A 21,560-nucleotide genomic window follows, 5' to 3' on the forward strand; every position below is an offset into this window, starting at 1 on the left:
AACAGATGCTCTAAAATTTGTGCTGAAAGAACAAATGATATAAATCCAATATAACAAGATAGACCCTAGCAAGTAAGTATGTTTTGATACCTTCTTTTAGGGCAAAAGATACTCCAATGATATGCCCTCTGTCTAGAAACCTCAGCTCATGACCTTGTACCTGAGGCCATAATTTCCCAAGATATTCAACTATTTACTAAGGGTCCTTAATAAGTGCCTAATAGTCTAGATGATTCTTTTGATGTTTATTTATTTTAGTGCCCATTAGTCTAAAAAGTGAAATGACAGTATTAGAACTTGTCAACTTGACTAGTATATATGACATTACACTAACTCCTGAGAAAATGGGAAAAAGCGTTGGTCTTTATTATGAAAACCTGTATTAACTTTTGTTCCTTCCTAATATACTCTTAAAAATGAAGTTTTGGGGTGCCTGGGTGGCTCAGTCAGTTAGGCCCATGTCATGATCCTGCACTTCTTGGGTTTGAGCCCCACGTTGGGCTCTGTGCTGACAGCTCAGAGCCTAGAGCCTGCTTCAGATTCTGTGTCTCCCTCTCCCTCTGCCTCTGCCCCTCCCCTGCTTGTACTCTGTCTCCCAAAAATAAATAAATATTAAAAAAAAAAAAAAAATGAAGTACTGACCTGCCCTGATCTTGCCTCTAATGGCACAGAGCTAACAGGTATGGAGTCACACACACTTAGCAATTGAGTCTCTGCTCTTCGTACTGCTTACTAGAAACAAGTTACTTCAACTTGCAGAGTGCTTCCTCATCATGTACACACAAGGCTTATTGTGAGGCTTAAATCAAACAATAAAGCACTTAGCCCCCAGCTTTATTATTTTTTAATGTTTATTTTAGAGAGAGAGAGAGCACGCGCCCACACACGAGTCGGGGAGGGGCAGAGAGAGAGGGAAAGTCATCGCTCCCTCTCTCGTGAGTACCACTCACTCAAGCCAAGAACTGAAAACAATTGTATCTCCCAGGAGCAGGGGGTTAGCTCTTGGTAGCTATGAATTTGCTTCTCACTCAGGTAAAACTGGGAAGCTAGAATATGAAAAAACAGAAATGCCCCCAAGCACTCAGGTTGCTATTTGAATTTAATTATGCTCTGGAAAAAAAAAAAAATTTAATTGATAGGTTCATGTTTAAAAGCTCCTGTGATTTTGAAACAAGTAACTTCTGAGGAAAAAGTACTTAGTTATGGCCCAAAAAGTAGACCTTTTTACAACATGCAATCCAAAACCTAAACGTTCCTCACAAGTATAGGGTTTTTTGAACCCTAAACACAAGAATGGCTCTTGTGATTACTCCTTGAGGGCAAAAGCAGCAGCAGCACATGAACCATTTTGGCAGTGTAGAATGAAGCTTACATAATCGTTTGAGAATTAAATGAGAAAATACAGAGTCACATATACAAAGTACTCATTAAACAGTTGTTGCATTACTGTACCATCAGGTAGGCAATACTATCACCGAGTGGTAGGGAAGTGAGTGAAGGGAGAAGGTGAAGAACTTGCAGAGTAAGTGCTTACTAACTTCCCTGTTACGTCAAGGTCACGCACCCAAGAAAGGATTTTACCCCAGGCTCCTGACTCGATAGCCTCTGCACTTCCCACTCATAAAATGCGCCGCATATGTTATGAGCAAATCTCTCCTGGCCCCTGTAAAGCAGTAACTCAGAAAACAAGACTATGAAGATTCGCGTGGTATTCCTACTTGTATGAAGACTTCCACTGGGGTGACACAAGGCGCCAAAACAAACCGCAGTTTATCAGAAGCTTGGGGATCAATATCGATGAATACTTCTCGCCATCCTTGCGGAGTTTTCTAAACACAAAATAACACATAAAAACTAATTCTTACAAGTTTTTTCCTCAAAACTGCCTCCCCAAAATAACTATTAATTCTCTCCTGCCATATACAAGATAGATGACTAACATTTACAAAGGATTTTACCACTTAAAATCACTTGAAGGCATTACTTCAATTCCTTCAAACAGTAAGACGGACAGATGAAAACTACTAGTATTGGTTAGATAAGTGATGGAGCTGAAGATAAACTAAGCAGCATGGAAAGTGCCCCCTAACATGGAAAACAGACTCTGAAGGACTAATCAAAAGCTTTTGCTAACAAATCAATGCATGCTCTTAGCCTTAAAAATTACCAGGACACATACATTACCACCAAATCTTAAGTCTGCTCACTTCAGTTTCAATGAGGAAAAAATTTAATCTTTGGATATCAAAACTATTGGTTAAAATGTAATCCTTCCTTGCAATAAAGCCATTTACCATGTTATATTCTCACATATCTTTGTCCTTGGAAAAATAAGCTTTTTTATTGAAATTCAAATTAGTTAACATACAGTGTAATCTTGACTTCAGGAGTAGATTCCAGTGATTCATCTCTTACCTATGACACCCAGTGCTCATCCCAAAACGTGTCCTCCTTACTGCCCATCCCCGATTTAATCCATCCCCCCCCACCTCCCCTCCAGCAACCCTCCATTTGTTCTCTGTGTTTAAGAGTCTCTTATGGGAAATAAACATTCTTAATAGTTATCCTAAGACAATTAAGATTCTACTTAACCTTTTACTTTTGCTTTTCAATTATTTATATTCATCAGAATTCCAAACAGAGTTAACTTTAACAGTAATCAAATACCATTCACGTTTATTCTTCCAACATAAGCCCCTTTGTTATTCAATTATAAATATGACTTTATCCCATCAATACCTGAAACTTATGCACAGGAAGAACATCAAAAAATTCATGTGCAAGATAAAAGCTGTACCCTATTTAAAAACAGAAGGAAAACATAGTTTCAGCATTAAGGCAGTATCTAATCGTTCTTTTGAACATCAACAAAAGAAAGCGCCTAGCAGATCGAGTAGGAACCTGAGGTGGCTTCCACAACCATCGCTACCAGAGAATCATCCACCTCAGGCACTGCTTCGCCTACTCTGAGAACACGCTCAAGACCAATTACTACCGTCCTTATTTTCCACATATCCGGACCCGACGGCCAAAACATCCCAATTATCAATTTAACCCTTTATTCACCACAGGGCATGAAAGAAATTAGAACCCAAATTTGTTAGCTAAAAGAGGCTTTGAACTTCCTAAAATCATCTGAGACAGCTGAGCCCAGGACTCGCCGAGGTCGCTTGCCAAGGTCAGACCACCACTTTAGGTGGGAGCAGAGGTCCATCAACATAGTGGATGGTCCCTGCAGAGTGCAGGGATTTTCCCACCTCTCTGAAGGTAAGCAAGGATGTTCAAAAGATGAGACAGTTAAACTCAAACCACCTAACTCTGCTTCCATCAGTCCCCACCGCCTTGGACTGCCTCAGCGACAGTGCTATCTTAGGGGTCAGGAAAAACTTAAAGGTACAATAGGGATCTATCTACATTTTTGTGCAAAACCATATGAAAGGCATTTCTCCCTATTATTAGGCATGTTATTTTTTTAATACAATGCTACTTTCTAGAAACAAATTTGCTATTCCCTATGAGTAAGGGTCCTGGTGGCATCGCATCAACGTACTATAGTGCTCTACACGTTTGTAGTCGCCTATCATCGCTGGGATGGGTGGTAATCAAAATTAGCTCATCACGCAGTGTAAACTAATTACCTTTTGGAACATCTTGCAGATCTCGGTACCAGGAAATTGGAATCCCAGATTTAGTAACACCTTTCATATATGCGGGGGATCCAGGATTTCGCTCTAGAGGGACCTTCTCTTCAGTCAGTGTTAATGCTTGAATCTCACTCAGTTTTTCGCTCACCTCTACCAGATGTATTGAAATGTCACAGTTTTTCAGCACAGATCCCAGCTGACTGAACACCTAAATACAAAAAGAAAGAAAAAAATGGCAAAATACAATGTGTTGAGTAGATTTTAGGTTTTCTAACCATTTCCCTTAACACTTTGCTCATGTCACAGAAGTAAAATTTGGTTTCAGAGGAACTTCACACAAGCCACTCTCCAGCAGTCCGTGAGATTCATAAACTATCAGTTATTACAGTCTACATGAAAGACGAACAATGCACAATTTGGTTTCCTAATGAGAAAAATTAGAATTAAGACTAACAAACATTAAAGATTCAGCATCCAGTAAATAATCAGACTAGGGAGTCTAAAGAGAGAACAAAAACATGAAATGTATATATCCCCCTGATTTTATGAAGCTGCTATGTCTGTGAAATAATCTCATCTTTGAGATGTTTCAACTGTGTTCTCAGGAAATCAAATTCGAAGGGCACTAAAAACTTGACAGTTTAACTTCGCAGTTCTTTCAATTTTTAATTTTTTTTAGCCACACACATTTATAACTGTTGTAAACATGAAGAAAAAAGGAGTACACTGATATTTTATCAATATCTCAATGCTAAAAATTCAATGCCAAGGCATAAAGTACGCCAATAGTATTTTTCATTTGAATGTAATTTTCACTGCTGATTTGCCTCCTATTTTTGAGATCTGAATAAGCAGGTATAGGCTAATAATAAGACAATTTTTCCAAATTTCGTTTGGAAATGAAACTACAAATGGAAAACTTCCCAAGAGAAAAATCCTTCAGAAATTATGATCAAAAAATGAAAACAAATCCATAATTATGTCTTTGTCCATTTTCTTAACATTCTTTTAAATTCTTTAGCTTTTTAAAGTTCTTAGGACTTGACCTAAAGAAGCATCCTGTATGCATTTTAAGAGCTGTGGGCTTGATTTTTATTGTACCTGAAACAAGACAATATTATTTGAGAACCTTATTAAGTATTTTGTATTCAAATGACTTTGCCAATTTAAAGCGATAAAATAGAACACTGGAAACATAAAACAGTGGTTCATTTCTTTTACCCCCAAATATGATATAATCAGGGTATCTGTCATTTTTAAAAATCCTTTGATTCCAAATTTCAAGCAAAAATCATACTGCATCAAGACATTCAAATGTATACTGAATATGTTTTTGTTTTTAAAAGCCTAATGGATTCCAAAACAGTGTAACTACAAAAGTTTAACAAACACAATTACTTGTCATGTACTATAAACAATATTCCTCCTCTTTAGTGTTTTTACAAAACATTAGGTAGAGTGCTAGAAATAACAATACATGGAAAGATACCGCATCTTTGGTTAAAGTGACACAACCCTTCCCTTCGAAAATGTGTCCTCCCTCACCCTCAGATGCCACCACCATCATTTCCTGCTCTTTCTTTATAAATGTTCCTAATTGCATTTGTATCACCAAACACAAATTGTTGAATGTTGACATTTGGGGATTTTATATAGATACAATCATATGATCCGGATTCTTTTACAAATTGTTATTTTCACTCACAAGACACTGAGGTCCATCTGAGTGTTGTGCATTCTGCTGTGATTTCATGCAGTTTCACAACCCTTGATGTTCCACTGTATGTCTGACTGTACCACAATTTATTGATCTATTTTCCCATTGATAGGCATTTGGGTTGTTTCCATTTTTTTTGCTCTTCTAAATAATGCTGCTGTCTTCTTGACCATGTTTCCTGGTACACATCTGCACTAGCTCCTGTAGGGCACACGTCTAGCAGTAAAAGTGCTGCTGGCTCATACAGTATAAGTTACTGTGACGTTAGCAGACGATGCCCAATAAGCACGTCTCAAAGTGCTTACCACAAATTACACTCTTACAAACAGTGTCTGCGAGTCCCCATTGCTCCCCATCTCTCCATCTTCAACAACCCTTGGTGATGCCAAATGTGCTAATCTTGCGGACACGGTGGTATCTCACTCTGATTTTAACTTTCATTTCCTTGACTACCAATCAGTCTGAGCATCTTTTTGTTTTTACTACCCATGAGGACTTCCTCTTTCATGAAGGGCCTGTTCACATCTTTAGCCTGACTTTTCTATTGAGTTATCTGTCACCTTCTTAATGATTGAAAGGAATTCTTCATGTATGCTAACTACCAGTTCTTTATGTGTTACAAAAAACTACTCCCACTTTGCAGCTTGTCTTATCACTCTCTTTATGTGTCTTTTGAAAATTTTTTTTAATGCTTGTTTATTTTTGAGAGAGAACCAGAGCATGAGCGGGCGAGGGGCAGACAAAGAGGGCTCCAGGCTCTGAGCTGTCAGCACAGAACCTGACGCGGGGCTGGAACTCACAGACCATGAGATCATGACCTGAGCTGAAGTCGGACGCTAAACCAACTGAGCCACCCAGGCGCCCCTACAGTGTCTTTGAAGAATAAAAAATTCCTAATTTCTTTAAAGAACAATAACTTCTTAAATTTAATGTAGTTGAAATTATCCCTCTATTCATCTTTACCTTTATGGCTTCTACCCTTTATATAATTCACAAATTCTTTTCCCACCTAGAAGACAAATATATTCTCCCATGATGTCTTCTAAAGGTTTTAAACTTTTCCCTTTCACATTCTCCCTACCCTCACTTTTTAGATTACAAACAGACAACAATAAGTAATGATTCATTATATCATTCTGACATTGTATTTTGGCAGAGAAAGAGGAGGTAAGGAGAGGACCGAAAGCCACTGAAGTCAATGAAGTTTGCAAACAAATCAAAAGAACAAAGGTTCAGGCAAGTACACGAGACTCTGAAGACGTTCCTTTTATTACTTACTCTCAAAATATCTCCCAAGAGGGTACCCCTGCCTGGGCCCAGTTCCACCAGTTGGAAAGCTGCATTTTTTCCAGTGGCCATCCATTCACTAATGAACCATATACCTAGCAGCTGCGACAAGGAAAAAAAAAAACTGTACTGAAATATTATAGCGTAAAAGTATATAAAACTCCAAGGAAATATGCACTTTACGCCAGAAAGCAAAATATTTGCCAATGACCACATGTATGTCATTTACTATGTACATATATGTATGCACATCCAGAAGACTCATGGAGGTGGCATTACAAAAGACACCACTTAGGAAGCCTAGTAACAGAGCACCATTAAAAGGCAGCCCCACTGTAAGAGGTCCCCTGACACAAGGAAGAGGCTAGCACTTCCAGAAAGGTGCTGCTGTTGGGACAGCAGACAGACATATGAAATAAGATGATGCCATTTCTTTACATTCATATGACTGATACGATTACATGGCTTTTTAGGCACAATTACCATTTTTAATACCTGGATTCCACTTCCTCTTGTGTACTACTTTCTATTTCTAAATTCATGGGGGGGATTTTATGTGGAAATCAATGAACTGGAATTCCTGAGGAGAACTGAAAATTTGTGAGGGGGGTTTCCACTGGAACTACGGTACAACCACGGCAGGGTGGGGCCTGAGAGCACATCTCGCCCCACGAACTCCTCAGGGTTTTGCAACTTTTCTCCCTTCACTTTTCTCTCTCTCTTTTCTCTATTATTCTGTATTCCTCCAGCATATAAATGATTAAAAATTAAAACTTTTGATGAGTCACAAAAGCAAAGGTGTAAAACACTACTTACTACAGAAGAATACAACCTGATCTGCTCTCAAGTGTTTGTGATACTAGCTTTTTTAATTAATGTTTGTTTTGAGAGACACAGAGAGAGAGAGAGAGGCATGCAAAGACAGAGGGACAGAGAATCCCAAGCAGGCTTTTTTTGCACCTTTAGCACACAGCCCAATGCAGGGCTCAAGCTCATGAACTGTTAGATCATAACCTGAGCCAAAATCAACAGTCAGACACTTAACCAACTGAGCCACCTAGGCGCCCAGATATTAGCTTCTTTTATAGTTGAAATTGACGATTACCTCCCCAAAGATCTGACTTATTTCCGGTGAAGTAATGAAATCTCCTTTTTCTCCTAGCATGTCACGATACACGTAATATCCCTGAGTAAAAAGAGAAAGTGGAGAAAATGGATTAACTTTCAAGTAAGTTTTGTAAAACACCCCTCCAGAATCTTACATAACGTATACAATGACAATGACATAATCGTTTGGTAAGAAAGTTCCGTCTTCTAAATAAACATGATAAGCACTGTGACTTAATTTAAACTTTACACAGCACCAATCACATTGCAGAACTATACTATCCCAACATGACCCCTCCTTGACCATCAAGGCAGAAGCCACGCCACATCCATCTCCACACCCGCCAGCCCCTCCCTGCTCCCAACACCCAACACAGTAAGATCCTGCTTACTGTGTTTCTATTTCCAAGAAAAGTTTTTTTGTTGTTTTTTTTTTTAATTAGCCCTCTTTGTCCACAAATCCATGCCATTGCAGATGCTCTCCTTTCTCCCTGCCTGTTTCCCCCTGGCAATCTTACACTCAATAAAAGTGAGTATCTGCTCAAATGTCACCCTCCCTGACCTCCTCCTCCAGCCCTCCAACTTCAGACTAAATGCAGTGCTTCCTTTTATGTGCTTATTTATTTATGTATCTGTGTTCCTCACCAAGAAACACAGTTATTCGGGATAGAGAACTATCTTATTTACCATACTATTCCAAGTTTCAGCATACTGTCTAAACTTCAAGAAATACTCAAGAATTCTGTTAAAAATTCCTCTATGCTCCTCAAGCCCCTTCTTTCACCATCTTACTCTTTGCAGGTGACCTGGGCTCCAGTCTACACAGGAAGTAAAGAATGTTACAAAATAGGACTGACTCAGCTTCCTGACCCCAACTGGCCTCCACCTGCTCCCATTCGTTCCTCGGAACTCAAAGGATGAAATGCCTTCACCTTCTGCTCTTACCCAAACCTAATCCCACCACCTGTGCTCTGGACCACTGCCTCTCCTCACACAGCCCTCATAGGCCAGGATCTTGTTATCATCCCCTTCTCTTATAGCTTTAACTTCCCTCTCTCAGCAGCAGAAATATACTTGAGTCACTCTCAACTTAAAAAAAAAACAAAAAACAACTTTTCACTTCATACAGCATCTCCCCCTCTAGCCTTTCTCTTCATAAGTGAAGATTGCAGGGATGTTTTTGTGGTGCATTACAAACCACTCTGGTAGCCTAATGAAGGCTATGGATCCCTTCATACAATGTTTTTAAATGCAAGACTTTAAAACACATAGGGTTAAAAAAAAAAAAAAGAAAAATACTTATCCAGTATTTAAAAACTAAACTGATGATATAATAATATATATGCAGCTTTAGAAGTATGTTAATAAAGCCAAACTTAAGGTCCAATAAGTAACAAAGTTTTGAAATACGGATGAGCACAATGGTATTGTGAGATACCTACGATCACTCTGTTGGGTATGACAACATCAGTGATTTCCACTAATGTTAAAGTCACAGGTATTACTGATGCCACAGGATGTCTCCTCTGTTCATAATGAGAGAAATGCTAACTTTCAGAAGCTAAGGAGGTAAATGCAAATTAAACCCATGAGATACCACCTCATGTTAGGTCACCATGAAAAACACAAGAGATGACAAATGTCGGTGTGGATGTGGAGAAAAGGGAACCCTTGTGCACTGTTGGTGGGACTGTAAAATGGTACAGCCACCATGGAAAACAGTATGGAAGATCCTCAAAAACTTTAAAATAGAATACCATATGATTCAGCAATTCCACTTCTAGAATATATCCAAAGAAAATGAAAACACTACCTCGAAAAGAGACCTGCACCTCCATGTTCGCAGCAGCATTGTCTATAACAGGCAAGACATGGGAACAGCCTGTGTCCATCAATGGATGAATGGATAAAGAAACTGTGGTATATAAACAGGAGGGCACATGCAGCCACACAAGGGATATCCCTGGAGCATGTGGTTCTGGTGACCAGGGGAGACCGCACATAAGGTACCAGAAGACCTGTTTTACACAAGGCCACTACTTTCAAGACCAAAAGATGTAGCTGGTTTAACAAATACATATATACAAACACAGAGAGTGAAACAAAATGAGGGGACAGAGGACTATGTCCCAAATGAAAGAACAAAGCAAAATCACAGAAAAAACAGCTAAATGAAACTCAGATAAGCAATAACCCTAATAATAAAGAGTTCAAAGTAATGGCCATAAAGAAACTCGGCAGACTTAAGAGTGAATGAATGCAGTGAGAACTTCACAAGAAGATAGAAAATATTCAAAAAGAACCAGTCAGAGCTGAAGAATATAATAATTAAAATGAAAAATATCCTAGAGGGACTCAACAGCAGATTAGAGGATGCAGGACAGATTAGTAATCCAACAGGATAATGAAAAGCAAACAAACTGAAGACCAAAAAGAAAAAGAATTTAGGGGTGCCTGGGTGGTTCAGTTGGTTGAGCATCCAACTTAGGTTCAGGTCATGATCTCACAGCTCATAGGTTTAAGCTCCACATCGGGCTCTGTGCTGACAGCTCAGAGTCTGAAGCCTGTTTAGATTCTGTGTCTCCCTCTCTCTCTCTCTGCCCCTCCCCTGCTCGTGCTCTGTCTCTCTCTCTTTCAAAATAAATAAACCTTTAAAAAACAATTTAAAAAATGAGAATAAGTTAAAGGAATTCTGCAACATCTTCAGGCATAATAGCATTCACATTATTAAGAATCCCAGAAGGATGAGAGAGAGAGGTTGGCGAAAATCTTATTTCAAGAAATAATAGTTGAAAACTTCCCTAATCTGAGGAAGAAAGCAGACATCCAGGAAGCACACAGAACACGTAACAAGACAAACCAGGGAGGTACACAACAAGACACATCATAATTAAAACCGCATAAAGTAATGATAAAGACAGTCTTTTCTTTTTTCATTTTTTAAAAATCTTTCTTTATTTTTAAGAGAGAGAGAGAGACAGAGTGAGAGCAGGGAAGGAACAGAGAGAGAGGGAGATGCAGAATCCGGAGCGGGCTCCAGGCTCCAAGCTGTCAGCACAGAGCCCAACGTGGGGCTTGAACCCATGAACCATGAAATCATGACCTAAGCTGAAGTCAGACGCTTAACCGACTGAGCCACCCAGGTGCCCCCATAGAGACAGTCTTCAAAGCAGCAAGAGGGGCCCCTGGGTGGCTCAGTCAGTTAACCATTCGACTTTGGCTCAGGTCACGATCTTGCATTTCATGACTTTGAGCCCCGTATTGGGCTCTGTGCTGACACTTCAGAGCCTGAAGTCTGCTTTGGATTCTGTGTCTCCCTCTCTCTGCTCCTACCCAGCTCATTCTCTCTTAAAACTAAACAAACATTTAAAAAAAAGAAAAATTTTTTTAAAGAAGCAAGAGAAAACTGTAACATACAAGGGAAACCTCATAAGGCTATGAGCTGATTTTTCAGCAGAGACTTTACAGGGAACAAAGGAGTGCTATATTAAAAGCACTGAAAAGAAAAGACCTACAACCAAGAATACTCTACCATGCAAGATTAAAATTCAGAATAGAAGGAGAGACAAAGAATTTCCAAAACAAGATAAAGGAGATCATCATTACCAAACTGGCCTGACAAGAAATGTTAAAGAGAGGGGAGGAGGCAAGATGGCAGAAGTGCATGGAAGCTTTTTTCATGTCTCGTGTCCACGAAATACAGCCAGACCAACACTAAACCATTCTACACACCTAGAAAACTGATTGGATTAACACAACAATCTGCACAGCATGAACCACAGAATTCAGCAGGCACACAGCGTGGAGAGCTGAACTTGGGAAGCGAGAAGCCACGGAAGGTAGGGAACCACTTTTGCGGGTGGAGAGAGGATGGAGACTGGAGGCGGGGGGGGGGGGGGGGCAGATACGGGAAAAGTATCTAAAAGTATCTAAAAGCAGCTAGAGGAAAAAGTGGAAAATTGGAAACAGCCGCAGGGACTAAATTAAAAAGGGAGAAAGGAGAGGGTTTAAATTCCATTAAGACTGTAAACAAGGGGAGCACAAAGGCTGCAACTCAGCCGCTCAATACCTGGTGGTGCTCTGGTGGGAAGGGCGAATCCCCAGGAAAAGAGTGGGGTCCAGGAGGTTCTCAGGCCACACAGGGAAAAGTGGTTCCACTGATGAAAGGACATTTGGTAAAGGCTGTTGAAGCCACCTGGTCCCAGTAGACCCCAGAAGGCAGCCACATTCGCTGGTGCTGGGGCAAGGCCATTGAGAGTGAGGCCTGGTGCCAGATGTGTGTTGTGATTTTCCATAATCCCTGAAATGCTGCTGCTACACTGTCCTGCGACCATTTTCTGGGACAGGCTTGCACCTGGCTGCAGCCTCAGGACATCGGCAACAGCAGGGTACAGCAGGCGTTCCTGGGTGCAGATGACGTTCGGCCATTGCTCATTCAGCTATTGCTTGGTGAGACCATCCGGCAGAGGGGCACAATGGGTCAAAGCCACAGTCCTTCAGAAGTAAGGGGCCAGGGAAAACAGCCGCATCTGAGACAAAACTTGGGAGAGAGGTACTGCCTGGGGTCTGATCATGGAGAGTGAAAAAGCAGGGAGTGGACAAGAGCTGAAGACAGAGGATGGGTGTGCGATTGCTGATCCGGGAGAACAGGCTGGGTAGCTGCGAGGCACCATTTTCTCCACTCCTGTGCATGCGCATATGCACCTGCAAGTGCCGCAACAATCCACCCCAATAGGCTAGCAGCGCCATCTAGTGGAGAGCAGAGCTGTTACACTAAGCCCCACCCAACTGGGCCAACCTTGCTCTTTAAGAACACAAGTCTCACCATCGGCTTAATTTATGGACTATAAAGAGCTACATAGACTGACTTCTAGGGGAAAATGAAACAATTTCAGTCCTACTTCAATCTGTTAGCAGGTTCATCTATTCAATTTTCTTTCTTTTTTTTTTTCTCTTTTACAATTCTTTTCTTGAATACAGAAAAAGAAAAAACTCATTTTTATTTTCAATTCTTATTAAAAATATCTTTAATTTTTATTACTATATTTTTTACTTTTGTGTAAATTTTTTCAAATTCTATTTTACTTCCATCATTCTAGTCTACTTCAGTGTATTCATACAATCTTTCAAATTTTCATACAATCTTTTTTATCTTTTTCTCTTTTCCATTTCTTTTCTTTTTCTTGAATGCAGAAAAACTTCATTTTTACTCTCAATTTCTATTAAAAATATTCTTATTTAATTTTCATTACTATATTTTTGGCTTTTATGTAAATTTTTTCAAATTCTATTTTACTTCCACCATTTTATTTTAGTCTACTACAGTGTATTCACTTTTTCAAATTTTCAAACGATTTTATTTTTTCTTTTTCATTTCTTTTTTCTTAAATACAGAAAATGAAAAAATTCATATTTATTTTTAACTTTTATTAAAAATATTTTAATTTTTTTCTACTATATTCTTGATTTTTGTGCATATTATTTCAAATTCTATTTTACCCCCATCATCTCATTTTAGTCTACTTCAGTGTATTCATTTTTTCAAATTCTCAAACGATTTCCGTCCCCCCCCCCTTTTTTTTTTTCCTCTAATCTGTCAAACCACTTTCAACACCCAGACCAAAACACACCTAGGATCTAGCATTATCTATTTGATTTGTGTGTATGTGTGTGTTTTTAATGTTTAACTTTAATATTTTTTTAATTTTAATTTTTTTAATTTCAATTTTTCTACCTCATTAATTCCTTTTCTCCCTTCAAAATGACAAAACAAAGGAATTCACCCCAAAAGAAAGGGCACGAAGAAACAACAGCCAGGGATTCAACCAACACAAATACAAGCAAGATGTCTGAACCAGAATTTAGAATCATGATAATAAGAATACTAGCTGGAGTCAAAAATAGATTAGAATCCCTTTCTGTAGATATAAATGAAGTAAAAAATAGCCAGAATGAAATTAAAAGTGCTTTAACTGAGCCGCAATCATGGATAGATGCAGCAGCAGCAAGGATGGACAAGGCAGAACAGAGAATCAGCAATATAGAGGTCAAACTTATAGAGAATAACGAAGCAGAAAAAAAGAGGGAGATTAAGGCAAAAGAGCATGATTTAAGAATTAGAGAAATCAGTGACTCATTAAAAAGGAACAACATCAGAATCATAGGGGTCCCAGAAAAGGAAGAGAGAGAAACAGGGGTAGAAGGGTTATGTGAGCAAATAATAGTGGAAAACTTTCCTAACCTGGGGAAAGACACAGACATCAAAATCCAGGAAGCACAGAGGACTCCCATTAGATTCAACAAAAACCGACCATCAATAAGTCAAATAGTCAAATAGTCAAATTCACAAAATACTCAGGGAAGGAGAGAATCATGAAAGCAGCAAGGGAAAAAAAGTCCCTAACATACAAGGGAAGACAGATCAGGTTTGCAGCAGACCTATTCACAGAAACTTGGCAGGCCAGAAAGGAGTGGCGGGTTATATTCAGTGTGCTGAATCAGAAAAATATGCAGCCAAGAATTCTTTATCCAGCAAGGCTGTCATTCAAAATAGAAAGAGAGATAAAAAGTTTCCCAGACAAACAAAAATTAAAAGAGTTTGTGACCATTAAACCAGCCCTGCAAGAAATTTTAAGGGGGACTTTCTGAGGGGAGAAAAGATGAAAAAAAAAAATACACACACACACACACACACACACACACACACACACACACCAAAAACAACAAAAGATTAGAAAGGACCACAGAACACCACCAGAAACTCCAACTCTACAAGCATCAAAATGGCAATAAATTCATATCTTTCAGTACTCACTCTAAATGTCAATGGACTCAATGCTCCAATCAAAATACATAGGGTAACAGAATGGATAAGAAAACAAGACCCATCTATATGCTGTTTACAAGAGACCCACTTTAGACCTAAAGACACCTACAGATTGAAAATAAGGGTATGGAGAACCATCTACCATGCTAATGGTCAACAAAAGAAAGCCGGAGTAGCCATACTTATATCAGACAAGCTAGACTTTAAAATACTGTATCAAGAGATGCAGAAGGGCATTATATCATAATCAAGGGGTCTACAGAGCAAGAAGACCTAACAATTGTAAACAGTTATGTGCCAAATGTGGGAGCACCCAAATATATAAATCAATTAATCACAAACATAAAAAACTCATTGATAGTAATACCATAATAGTAGGAGACTTCAGCACCCCACTCACAACATCGGACAGATCATCTAATCAAAAAATCAACAAGGAGGGGTGCCTGGGTGGCTCAGTCGGTTGAGCGTCTGACTTCAGCTCAGGTCATGATCTCGCAGTTCATGAGTTTGAGCCCCGCATCGGGCTCTGTGCTGACAGCTCAGAGCCTGGAGCCTGCTTCGGATTCTGTGTCTCCCTCTTTCTCTGCCCCTTCCCCGCTCATGCTCTGTCTCTGTCTCCCAAAAATGAATAAATGTTAAAAAAAATTTTTTTTTAAAAATCATCAAGGAAACAATGGCTTTGAATGACACATTGGACCAGATGGACTTAAAAGATATATTCTGAACATTTCATCCTAAAGCAGCAGAATATACATTCTTCTCCAGTGTACATGGAATGTTCTCCAGAATAGACCATATACTAGGACACAAATCAGCCCTAAGTAAGTACAAAAAGATCAAGATCATACCATGCATATTTTCAGACCACAATGCTATGAAACTCAAAATCAATCACAAGAAAAAATTTGGAAAGGTAACAAATACTTGGAGATTGAAGAACATCCTACTAAAGAATGAATGGGCTAACTAAGCAGTTAAAGAGGAAATTAAAAAGTATATGGAAGTCAATGAAAATGATAGCACCACAACCCAAAACCTCTGGGATGCAGCAAAGGCGGTCATAAGAGGAAAGTATATAGCAATCCAGGCCTTCCTAAAGAAGGAAAAAAGATCTCAGATACACAACCTAATCTTACACCTTAAGGAGCTGGAAAAAGAACAGCAAATAAAACCCCAAACCAGCAGAAGACAAGAAATAATAAAAATTAGAGCCGAAATTAATGCTATTGAAACCAAAAAAACAGTAGAACAGATCAATGAAACCAGAATTAACAAAATTTGATTAACAAATTTCTTGGAAAGAACTAACAAAATTGATAAACTACTAGCCAGTCTGATCAAGAAGAAAAAGGACCCAAATAAATAAAATCAAGAATGAAAGAGGAGAGCTCACAATCAACACAACAGAAATAAAAACAATAATAAGAGAATATTATGAGCAATTATATGCCAATCAAATGGGTAATCTGGAAGAAATGGACAAATTCCTAGAACATATACACTACCAAAACTGAAACAGGAAGAAATAGAAAATTTGAACAGACCCTTAACCAGTAAGGAAATCGAATTAGTAATCAAAAATCTGTCAAAAAACAAGAGTCCAGGGCCAGAAGGCTTTCCAGGGGAATTCTACCAAACATTTAAGGAAGAGTTAACACCTATTCTCTTGAAGCTTTTCCAAAAAATAGAAATGGAAGGCAAACTTCCAAACTCTTCCTATGATGCCAGCATTACCTTGATTCCAAAACCAGAGACCCCACTAAAAAGGAGAACGACAGACCAATTTCCCTGATGAATATGGATGCAAAAATCCTCAACAAGATATTAGCCAACCGGGTCCAACAATACATTAAAAAAATTATTCACTACAACCAAGTGGGATTTATACCTGGGATGCAGAGCTGGTTCAATATCCACAAAACAACATGATTCATCACATCAATAAAAGAAAAGATAAGAACCATATGATCCTCTCAATAGATGCAGAGAAAGCATTTGACAAAACACAGCATCTTTTCTTGATAAAAACCATCAAGAAAGTAGGGATAGAAGGATCATACCTCAAGATCATAAAAGCCATATATGAACGACCCAATGCTAATATCATCCTCAATGGGGAAAAACTGAGAGCTTTCCCCCCAAGGTCAGGAACAAAACAGGGATATCCACTCTCACCAGTGTTGTTCAACATAGTATTGGAAGTCGTAGCCTCTGTAATCAGACAACACAAAGAAATAAAAGGCATCCAGATCAGCCAGGAAGAGGTCAAACTTTCACTCTTCGCAGATGGCATGATAGTCTATATGGAAAACCCAAAAGATTCCACCAGAAAACTGCTAGAACTGATTCATGAATTCAGCATAGTTGCAGGATATAAAATCAATGCACAGAAATCGGTTGCATTCCTATACACCAACAATGAAGCGACAGAAAATCAAGGAATCGATCCCATTTACAGTTGCACAAAAAAACCACAAAATACCTAGGAATAAATCTCACCAAAGAGGTGAAAACTACAGAAAGCTTATGAAACAAATTGAAGAAGACACAAAGAAATGTAAAAAGATTCCATGCTCCTGGATAGGAAGAACAAATATTGTTAAAATGTCGATACTATGCAAAGCAATCTACATATTCAATGCAATCCCTATCAAAACAACACCAGCATTCTTCACAGAGCTAGGGCAAACAATCCTAAAATTTGTATGGAACCAGAAAAGACCCCGAATAGCCAAAGCAATCTTGAAAAAGAAAACCAAAGCAGGAGGCATCACAATCCCAGACTTCAAGCTATACTACAAAACTGTAATCATCAAGACAGTATGGTACTGGCACAAGAACAGACACTCAGATCAATGGAACAGAATAGAGAACCCAGACATGGACCCACAAACGTATGGGTAACTAATCTTTGGTAAAGCAGGAAAGAATATCCAATGGAATAAAGACAGTCTCTTCAGCAAGTGGTGCTGGGAAAACCGGACAGCGACATGCAGAAGAATGAACATGGACCACTTTCTTACACCATACACAAAAATAAACTCAAAGTGGATGAAAGACCTCAATGTAAGACAGGAAGCCATCAAGATCCTGGAGGAGAAAGCAGGCAAAAACCTCTCTGATCTTGCCCACAGTAACTTCTTACTCAACACGTCTCCAGAGGCAAGGGAAACAAAAGCAAAAATGAACTACTGGGACCTCATCAAAATAAAAGGCTTCTGCACAGCAAAGGAAACAATCAGCAAAACTGAAAGGCAACCGACAGAATGGGAGAAGATATTTGCAAATGACATATCAGATAAAGGGTTAGTATCGAAAATCTACAAAGTTTTCTACAATCTATCAAACTCAACACCCAAGAAACAAATAAGCCAGTGAAGAAATGGGCAAAAGACATGAATAGACGCTTCTCCAAGGAAGACATCCAGATGGCCAACCGACACATGAAAAAATGCTCAATATCACTCATCATCAGGGAAATACAAATCAAAACCACAATGAGATACCACCTTACACCTGTCAGAATGGCTAACATTAACAACTCAGGCAACAACAGATGTTGGCGAGGATGTGGAGAAAGAGGATCTCTTTTGCATTGTTGGTGGCAATGCAAGCTGGTGCAGCCACTCTGGAAAACAGTATGGAGGTTCCTCAAAAAACTAAAAATAGAACTACCCACGACCCAGCAATTGCACTCCTAGGCATTTATCCACAGGATACAGGTGTGCTGTTTCAAAGGGACACATGCAACCTCATGTTTATAGCAGCACTATCAACAATAGCCAAAGTATGGAAAGAGCCCAAATGTCCATCAAAGGATGAATGGATAAAGAAGATGTGGTAAAAAAAAAAAAAAAAAAAAAAAAAAAAAAGAAAAAAGAAAAAAGAAAAAAAAAGATGTGGTATATGTATTCAATGTAGTATTACTCAGCAAGCAATAAATGAAATCTTGCCATTTACAACTACGTGGATGGAACTGGAGGGTACTATGCTAAGTGAAATTAGTCAGAGAAAGACAAAAATCATAGGACCTCACTCACATGAGGACTTTAAGAGACAAAACAGATGAACATAAGGGAAGGGAAACAAAAATAATTTAAAATAGGGAGGGGTACAAAACAGAAGAGACTCAAATATGGAGAACAAACTGAGGGTTGCTGGAGGGGTTGTGGGAGGGGGGATGGGCTAAATGGGTAAGGAGCACTAAGGAATCTACTGAAATCATTGTTTCACTATATGCTAACTAGTTTAGATGTAAATTTTAAAAAACAAAAGATTAAATTAAAAAAAAAAAGAAAGTAAATCCTAAGAGTTCTCATTGTAAGAAAAAAAATTTTCTCCCTTTTTGTTTCCTTTCTTCTTAATGTATCTACATAAGGTGGATATTAACTGAATTCACTGTGGTAATGTCACAACATGTGCACATCAAGCCATCATGCTGTACCCCTTAAGCTTATACAGTGACGTACATCAATTATTTCTCAGTAAAAATGGGGGAAAAAAAGAAGCTAATGCAAATGGTGTAATTTTTATTCCCATCCAAGGTCACAGCCCTGTTTCTATTCAAGGATCCCTAGGTTAAGAAACTCTACTTTCAAATGGTAGCTACGTTTGTGGTGAGCATAGTATAAGGTACAGTCATCGAAATCACCATGTTGTACACCTGAAACTACTGTGACATTGTATCAACTATGCTCCAATTAAAAAAAAAGGTTTAACAAATTTTAAATAAAAATTAAGGCTGATTTAAAAAAAAAAAAAGCCTCTACTCTAAATTCAAAGAGTTTCCTCAAGGCTTAATCCGGGGTAACCTTCGGTTCTCTAAATATATTCTTTCAGATTCCTTGGATTTTAACACCATCCATACGCTGGTGAACAAATTAATATATGCATATCCAATCTTTCTCAAGAACTCTAGACCCTTACAGCCAGCTGCTCACTTGCTGTCTCCGCCTGGATGTCATCACCAATATGCATCAAATGCACCTCCTGATGTTCTCCCCTTACACTAACACAAAAGTCTAAGTTCCAGGAAAGTCTTGAATGAACTGGCTCCTCCCTCAAACTCATCTACTTTCCTCACCATTACCTGCCACCCCCAGTCACCACCCACCAGCCAAACTGGTGCCTTTTTTTTCTCTGTGAATGCCAAGACATTTGCCAGCTCCAAAACTTTGTACTTCCCCTTCCTCCATCGGGGACTCACTCCCAGTTCTTTGCCAGGCTGGCCCATCTCGACCATCTAGCCTTTCCTGGCCACCTACCTACCAAGGGAACTTTTACAACCCCTACTCCCACTGCACCACTTATTTTCAACCCCACCAACCCGTTAAGGTTTTTTTTTCTTCTTTTCCTTGCCTTCAGAAGCACTTGCAACAATTTATAATTATCTTGTTTCCTTATTTACAGATCATTTCCTCACTAGAACATAAGTGCCATGTTCCACTGTCCACTGCAGTATTCCCAGTGCCTGAGATAGTGCCTGGCCCTTTTGGAGCCTGAATCAATGATGAATGAACCCTCACTCTAACACACAGATGTTTGTTCTAAAGTTTCTCCCTATGTGAACTGTTGGTATGTGGTAGCACTGAGTACAGGTATGAAAGGATCCCTGCCTTCACCACATCCAACAGCAATAGGCCAAACAAACCCCAGAAGTCCAGATTTCATATTTCGACCCACCAACAGGTAATACATTCTAAACCAAAAGGACCCCAGCTTTCACCAAGTGGCTTTGTTGAGCAGAGAAGGAAATCCAGGACAGAGAGCAGGGGCAGTGCTTAATCCTTGAAGCGTAAAGAACTAGACCTTCCATTCCCAAAAAGGAAACCCAGAATATGCTTCCAATGCCTGCTAATGCCATCCCAACACAGACAAAGCTCCAGGACTAAATTCATAATTCCAGATGCCTATTGTAGATTTCCACTTAAGTCCTGTCTGCACTTCAGGTTCATATATTGGATTGAATTCTGTCCTTTCCCTCCCTCTTAAAGAGGCTACTGCTCTTTCTCCTTCTACATTCCCTTCTCCCAGAGAAATGATACCACCAGCTACCATCAATCAGCCCAGGTAGGAAAGACATCCTCATTTCCTAAATTCAGTGGGTTACACTGCCTCCTGAACAGCTTTGGAATTCGTTCTCCCTTCTTTATGGCACTGCCACTGACTTGATCCATCCCTAACCACCTGACACTAATTCTCCATCTCCAGGTCTGTGGGAGTGGCTCTTCCCCTGCAGAAGGCACCACCGCTGCCTGGACTTGGGGCTTCCCTGTGCACACCCCTCCTGGCTCACACCTCAAGGCCGCTAGAGCAGGGCCTGGTCCTCGGGCTCCCCGACTGGTACCTTGGCGGGGTTGGTCAAGACCTCCTTCATGTACTCAGCCACAGTGATAGGGCCAGTTGCTTTGATTTTGTACACAAGATGCCGCAGCATTGGTGTCACCTGGTTTTCTGCCGGCTCTCTCCCGGAACTGAAGTATTTCCCTCTCCAAAAACAGGGAATGACTGCGAAAAACAGTTAAACGGGACCATGAAAAAATCTTAGTTTCTTTGCAAGTGCAAGCAGCCTGAGTGCTTCCGAAGCAGCTGCGTTAACTCTTAACCTCGCACGAAGCAAGCCCACCAGGCGCCGGCAGGAACGCACAGTGCCCGCGACCAGCCATTTGGGGTCTGAGGCTGGACTCGTCTGCACCTCAAAACCCCCAAGAGGCGTCCTGCACCCCAGGAGCGCCCAACTGAGGAAGGCACCCCAGACAGTCTCTACCGCAACCGGGGCTCTGGCGAGGCGAACGCTTACCCGCGCGAGCCGCGGAGCACAGCGGCCCCACGCCTACCCTTGCAAGGACTCTCATGCCGAACTTCGCAGGCTGCAGCGCGCAGTCCCGGGGTGTGGAGTAAAGCCATTTCCGGGAGAGAGCCCGCCCCTGCAGGAAGTACGTCACTCAGGCAAACGAAAGGAGGCTCTGGGCTGTTT

General features: G+C 39.9%; 1 protein-coding gene across 4 annotated transcripts in view; it reads right to left on the bottom strand.

The window, feature by feature from the left end:
* Nucleotides 1-21,534, bottom strand: part of NDUFAF7 (NADH:ubiquinone oxidoreductase complex assembly factor 7) — a 37,947-nt gene extending 16,413 nt beyond the window's left edge. For 2 of the 4 annotated variants that reach the window (XR_007151265.1, XM_047854613.1), the window contains exons 1-7: nt 21,384-21,534; nt 20,931-21,091; nt 7,754-7,834; nt 6,640-6,750; nt 3,639-3,852; nt 2,740-2,798; nt 1,719-1,829 (exon numbers count right to left, since the gene is read on the bottom strand). Coding sequence is in view for 3 of the 4 variants with exons in the window: in XM_047854613.1 (XP_047710569.1) it covers nt 1,719-1,829; nt 2,740-2,798; nt 3,639-3,852; nt 6,640-6,750; nt 7,754-7,834; nt 20,931-21,091; nt 21,384-21,438 (792 nt within the window). In the remaining variant the exon portion in view is untranslated. Of the gene's footprint in view, nt 1-1,718; nt 1,830-2,739; nt 2,799-3,638; nt 3,853-6,639; nt 6,751-7,753; nt 7,835-20,881; nt 21,092-21,383 lie in introns of those variants that run through there. The other 2 variants (XM_047854614.1, XM_047854615.1) reach the window with 2 other exon arrangements.
* Nucleotides 21,535-21,560: the final 26 nt, after the last annotated feature.

The sequence above is a fragment of the Prionailurus viverrinus genome, chromosome A3 (assembly GCF_022837055.1).
Source record: "Prionailurus viverrinus isolate Anna chromosome A3, UM_Priviv_1.0, whole genome shotgun sequence".
In the NCBI taxonomy this organism is placed as follows: Eukaryota; Metazoa; Chordata; class Mammalia; order Carnivora; family Felidae; genus Prionailurus; species Prionailurus viverrinus.